The following is a 4,593-nucleotide window of genomic DNA, read 5'->3' as shown; positions in this document are numbered from 1 at the left end:
GGATTCGAACCCGCCACCTCCTGCTACTTCGGAGGTTAACAACGTAGCGAAGGCGCACCTCATATACATGCGTCATTACTATATAAAAAAACATTCTAATGGCGCACCGCTCGGGGTGCGCCATTCCTAAGCCGGCTGCCCTCGCGCCCTCCTTTCTTCTCCCGCGCGCGGTCTCCCCCTACCCCCTTTCCACCGCCCAACAGCGCCCGCCGTCTCCCCGAACCCTAGCTCCGCCGCCGCGGAGGGCCACCACGTCCCCGACCCTAGCCCCGCACGCCGCCGGCCGCGCTGCTCCGCCTCCTCCTCTCCTCCACTTCTCTCCTCCCTCCCTCACTGGATCTGTTTCCTCTCCTTGCCCGCGCCGCCTCCTCCTACACGGATAAGATCGGATCCCCGCCGCAACCGGCAGAGCTCCTCACCGGCGGCAGCGTCTCTTCGTCCTCGCTGCGCCGCCGCTGCGCTGCACCGCCCTGCCGGCTCCGCCCGCTCCTCCTCCTCAGCGTTTCGCCCGTCGGCTCCGCATTCCCCGTCACCCCCGCCCGCCGGCTCACCCCTCCGCTTCGCTGGCTGGCTCCGGCGCGCTCCTCATCCGGCCCTACTCCCCTGGGTATTGCGTCGACACCTGAGAGGCAGACTCACGGTGGAGGTCCTCACGCGCTGCAGATCCCCCGTTTCCTTTCCCAAAGGCTGGCTCTTCGTGTGATATCGTGGTGGCGCACCGCAACCTCCTCCTCTTCCGGCTCACCTCCAACCCTGTCAAGGGGGAGGATGGCGAGTCCCTGATTGGGCCGCAGGAGTACTTCATCTGCCAAGGTTCGCCGCTGCAGCAAACGTTGCAGCTCCACCGGATCCCCATGTTCACCCACTGCTCTCTGCATCTTCGCTCTGTTGGCATCTCGTGCCGCCCTGAAGAAAAAATCATCGTGGCGCAGCTGCCCTTAAGTGAATCCAATTTGCCGGCGAAGATGGAAGCTGAACTATGCCTTCTACGCTCCAATGAGTGGGAGCTTATACGGAATCTACAGATAAAGTATGAGGCGCATGAGTTATCTGACTTGATCTATTGGAGAACTGACAGGTTTCGGTGATTGCTGTTGATACTATTTCCAAGCATGTGGCGATTCATCAGTACATCAAAGGGGAGGAAGACCTCGAGGGTGAAGCTGATGACATGGTTAGGCGAAAGTCCCGTCTTCTCCATCCCTTTGTTCCCTCCGAGTTCCCAAAGTTTTTCTGGCCTCACCAGGTATTTGCATCTCACGTTTTATTTTCCCTGTCGTTCAGAACAGAACACTATGTGGCACCTGTTACTCCATCCGTCCGAAAAAGCTTGTCCCAAGTTGTCCCGTGAGTCTGCAAGCAAGTATAGTAGAAAATTATGTTTTGAGAGTTAACACTGCAAGCAAGTACCGTTCCCCCGTTTCCTTTTGAAAGAAAGACTACTATACTTGTCCCGTTCCCTTAATAGTACTAGTATAACACAGCAAGCAAGTATTAAGTAATAGTAGAAAATTTTGTTTCGAGAGTTAACACTGCAAGCAAGTACCGGTCCATGCTTAATAGTACTAGTATAACAGTACATTCAGTTTTAGTGCTGTAAAATTAATACAACTCTGCAATTATAAGTTTATGACAGCTTCACAGCTCACATAATATCCCATGTTTATATCTTGGAATCATAGGCATTGTTTTCAAAGATTCAGTTTAGCTTTCTAACATGTGCCTTCAGATCGATTTGAACCAAAAATTAGCATAGCACTGATGAACTGTGAGCCTGTAGTGGATTGTATGTTTGATTTTCTTTCAAGTTGATGTGAGATGAACTAAAAATGTCACCATGTAGAGAATTAGAGAAAGCATATGAAAGTATTTTTGCCTGGTACGTGGAAAACCATTACTTGTACAGATGTATGATTAGTAGTTTTGTCATGTTTCCACTCCCTACATTTTTCAATATGCTGGAGAATGAAACTTCTTTTTAGTCTAATCTGATTTAATGAACTTTGCAGCTATTATCACTGTGGAGCTTCAAAACATGGTATGGGATTTGAGGAAAAGTTGCTGCAGATTTTGGGAAAGTGGTATGTGAGCATGTATATGACCATGAAAGTTTTTCAGGTGAACGGGAAACTGCAGCATTTGATATCCTTTTGGGGAAAGGCTACAATGGACCCTCCAAATATTCTCTGCTTACTGCACATTTCATTTTTGTAGAGATTATGCCTGAAGCACCGGGTGTTTGAAGTATCTCAAGCTGATCTTCAGAACGATGAGGACCAGGCCTACAGGAAGATTATGCCTGAACCATTTGTCGTTTCTCCTTTGGCCCCGTCTATTCTTGTCCCATCTCTTTGCTACACACTTTTTTAGATTGCAAGTTTCTGCATGTACTAGTGCTGGCTATTCTAAGGAAATTGCTTGTTTGCATCGTCAAAGAACGCTAGTTGGTACTTTTACCCAAACTGAATGTTTCTGAACTTTTTCTGTGGTTGTGCTCAATTTATCCCATGACTGTAAAAAGAAGTGTAGCACGCCGAAACACAGTAAGAGGATGTGATAAGAAAGTTGTTTTCTGCTCGTACAATTTATGCCCAGTTTCTTCTATTTATCTTGTGATAATGTGACTTGGAAAGTATAAATGTTATCATTTCCTTTTAATTCAACATTCAAGTCATCCTTCCTTGCAGATAACGAAAACCTCCATAGGTCAAGCACTATGCCGGGGGTGATCAAGGATACTGAGATAACTACTGAAATTACGGGTCCATCAAATCTGGAAAGGTCAAAAACTGAGAGGCGCAAACAAAGTAACCCAGCTGATGATCCTGCTAAACAGTTATTGGATGATAAGATTTCCATAAGGAAAAAGGTGTGTATACCTAGCCCTCTTATCTTCCTTGGTATGATGAAATGTAGCTTCTTCTTGACGCGGTCCATGTGTTGGTTATGTAAATGTAGGAGGTATTGAATTGTTAATTACGTTAGCTTCTGTATGAACATTGTCATTAATATATTTGGGAGATAGTATTTATATGTAATTACATCTCTATAGAAGTTGGAGCTGATGAAATTGCAAGTGCTTTAGTGGGTTGGAACCAAAGTTTTAAATAGTCGGCTATAGCTGGGCTATAGCCAGCCTCCTAGGAGTCCTTCCGCTACAGCTAGGGCCTTCGAACGCTAAAACGAGGATAGCCGCTATTATCGCCATTAAACCGCTATTACCGCTAAAATGGGGCCCAAATTTTAGCCGCTAAGCTTCGCGCTCGGGAGATAAAAAAATTGACTCAAAATTTCGTTTGTGCGGCCCAATATATACAACAAAACAACCCTGAGGAGCCTAATCCTAGCCAAATTTCCCTTTCTCCTTATCGCCTCGAACAGAAAACGAGCAGCGACCATGGCGGCGCGAGCGACCCTTCCGGGCTAGCTCCTGCTGCCGACCGCGCTTGCTCCCGCTCCCTGCCCGCCCTAACTCCAGCTCACTGGTCGCGCTAGATCCTACCGCCGGCCGCGCTACGTCCCGCTTGATGGTGACCCAGGCCGCACTCCTCCCTGACTGCTGCTGCTACCCTTGACTGCCTCTCCGATCTGCTGCTGCTCCCGGCAACAATGTCAGGCAAGACTCTAACATACTCTCTAATCTCTGGTAGTTGCCTCTCAAAATGATGACTGGGAGATGACGTGAATAATGGATCTGTTTGAGTTCATGTTGCCTTACATATACGTATAGGATAAGTGTTGATGATTACAGTCTGAGTTCATGTTGCCTTACATGTACGTATAGGATAAGTGTTGATGTTGGTCTCATGGTCTGTAATTTGTGGACAGAACTATGTCCTCAACTAGTTGTTGCTACATGCTACTTGCTTTTGTTGGTTATGTAATATTTGGACAGAAGTATGTCCAGAACTCCTGGTTGTTCATGTATGTTATGTGAATATTTTTATGTCCCTGGAAATCATTGATATATATCTGAAGATATGGGGCCGAAAATTTTGATTTTTTCTCATGATTTATCAAAACCGCTAAATGGGCTTAGCCGGCTATAGCTAGGCTATAGCCTTTCGTAGCTGCTGGAAAAGCCGCCGCTAAATGCAGTAGCCGGCTATTTAAAACTTTGGTTGGAACAACATAGTATATACAAATTTTTAATACGCATATGAGATTTTAACAAATTGATCTGGTTCCACTTTCTTGACAAATTTGTGCAAAATGTTTTCAGGTACTCAACCTATTGATGCACATGGACATGATGACTCTCTAGCGTTTATGGACCAACCAACCTGTAATCATGGACCTTATTGTCTTGTAGACCATTTGGTGTTTCGAGTGTTTTGGAGCTTGCACTTTGTGCATGTAGATACAAACTTGCGTTCAATGTATGTGCATGTTTATAAACATATTTTCATTGTGGTGTAATATGTGTTTATCTTGAACCTTCTTGTGGGTGTGAGGATAAGAATTGAATATTTTTAGAGCTGGTAGTATAACCTGTGGCGCATGATGAGCTATACTAATGGCACACCTGGGAGGCATACTAATGGCGCACCTGGTAGGCATACTAATGGCGCACCTCGGAGGCATACTAATGGC

At 46.3% G+C, this 4,593-nt stretch overlaps 1 protein-coding gene across 1 annotated transcript; it reads left to right on the top strand.

Annotated features, from left to right (window-relative positions):
- Positions 1 to 274: 274 nt before the first annotated feature.
- Positions 275 to 4,367, top strand: LOC123448395. Its single transcript, XM_045125252.1, has 5 exons — positions 275 to 1,030; positions 1,112 to 1,246; positions 2,010 to 2,118; positions 2,215 to 2,869; positions 3,496 to 4,367. Exons 1-4 carry the CDS (start codon positions 855 to 857, stop codon positions 2,368 to 2,370), a joined length of 576 nt encoding a protein of 191 aa, XP_044981187.1. The 5' UTR covers positions 275 to 854; the 3' UTR covers positions 2,371 to 2,869; positions 3,496 to 4,367.
- Positions 4,368 to 4,593: the final 226 nt, after the last annotated feature.

The sequence above is a fragment of the Hordeum vulgare genome, chromosome 4H, assembly GCF_904849725.1.
Source record: "Hordeum vulgare subsp. vulgare chromosome 4H, MorexV3_pseudomolecules_assembly, whole genome shotgun sequence".
NCBI classification, from domain to species: Eukaryota; Viridiplantae; Streptophyta; class Magnoliopsida; order Poales; family Poaceae; genus Hordeum; species Hordeum vulgare.
The sequence above is the reverse complement of the archived record's forward strand: the minus strand, read 5'-3'. Positions and strand labels throughout refer to the sequence as shown.

Excerpts from the sequence above, each read along its gene's own strand:
- LOC123448395 (XM_045125252.1), top strand. The coding sequence starts at position 855 with ATGTTCACCCACTGCTCTCTGCATCTTCGCTCTGTTGGCATCTCGTGC. Across the intron at positions 1,031-1,111 it reads ATACGGAATCTACAGATAAA|CATGTGGCGATTCATCAGTA; the intron begins GTATGAGGCGCA and ends ACTATTTCCAAG. Across the intron at positions 2,119-2,214 it reads TGACCATGAAAGTTTTTCAG|AGATTATGCCTGAAGCACCG; the intron begins GTGAACGGGAAA and ends TCATTTTTGTAG.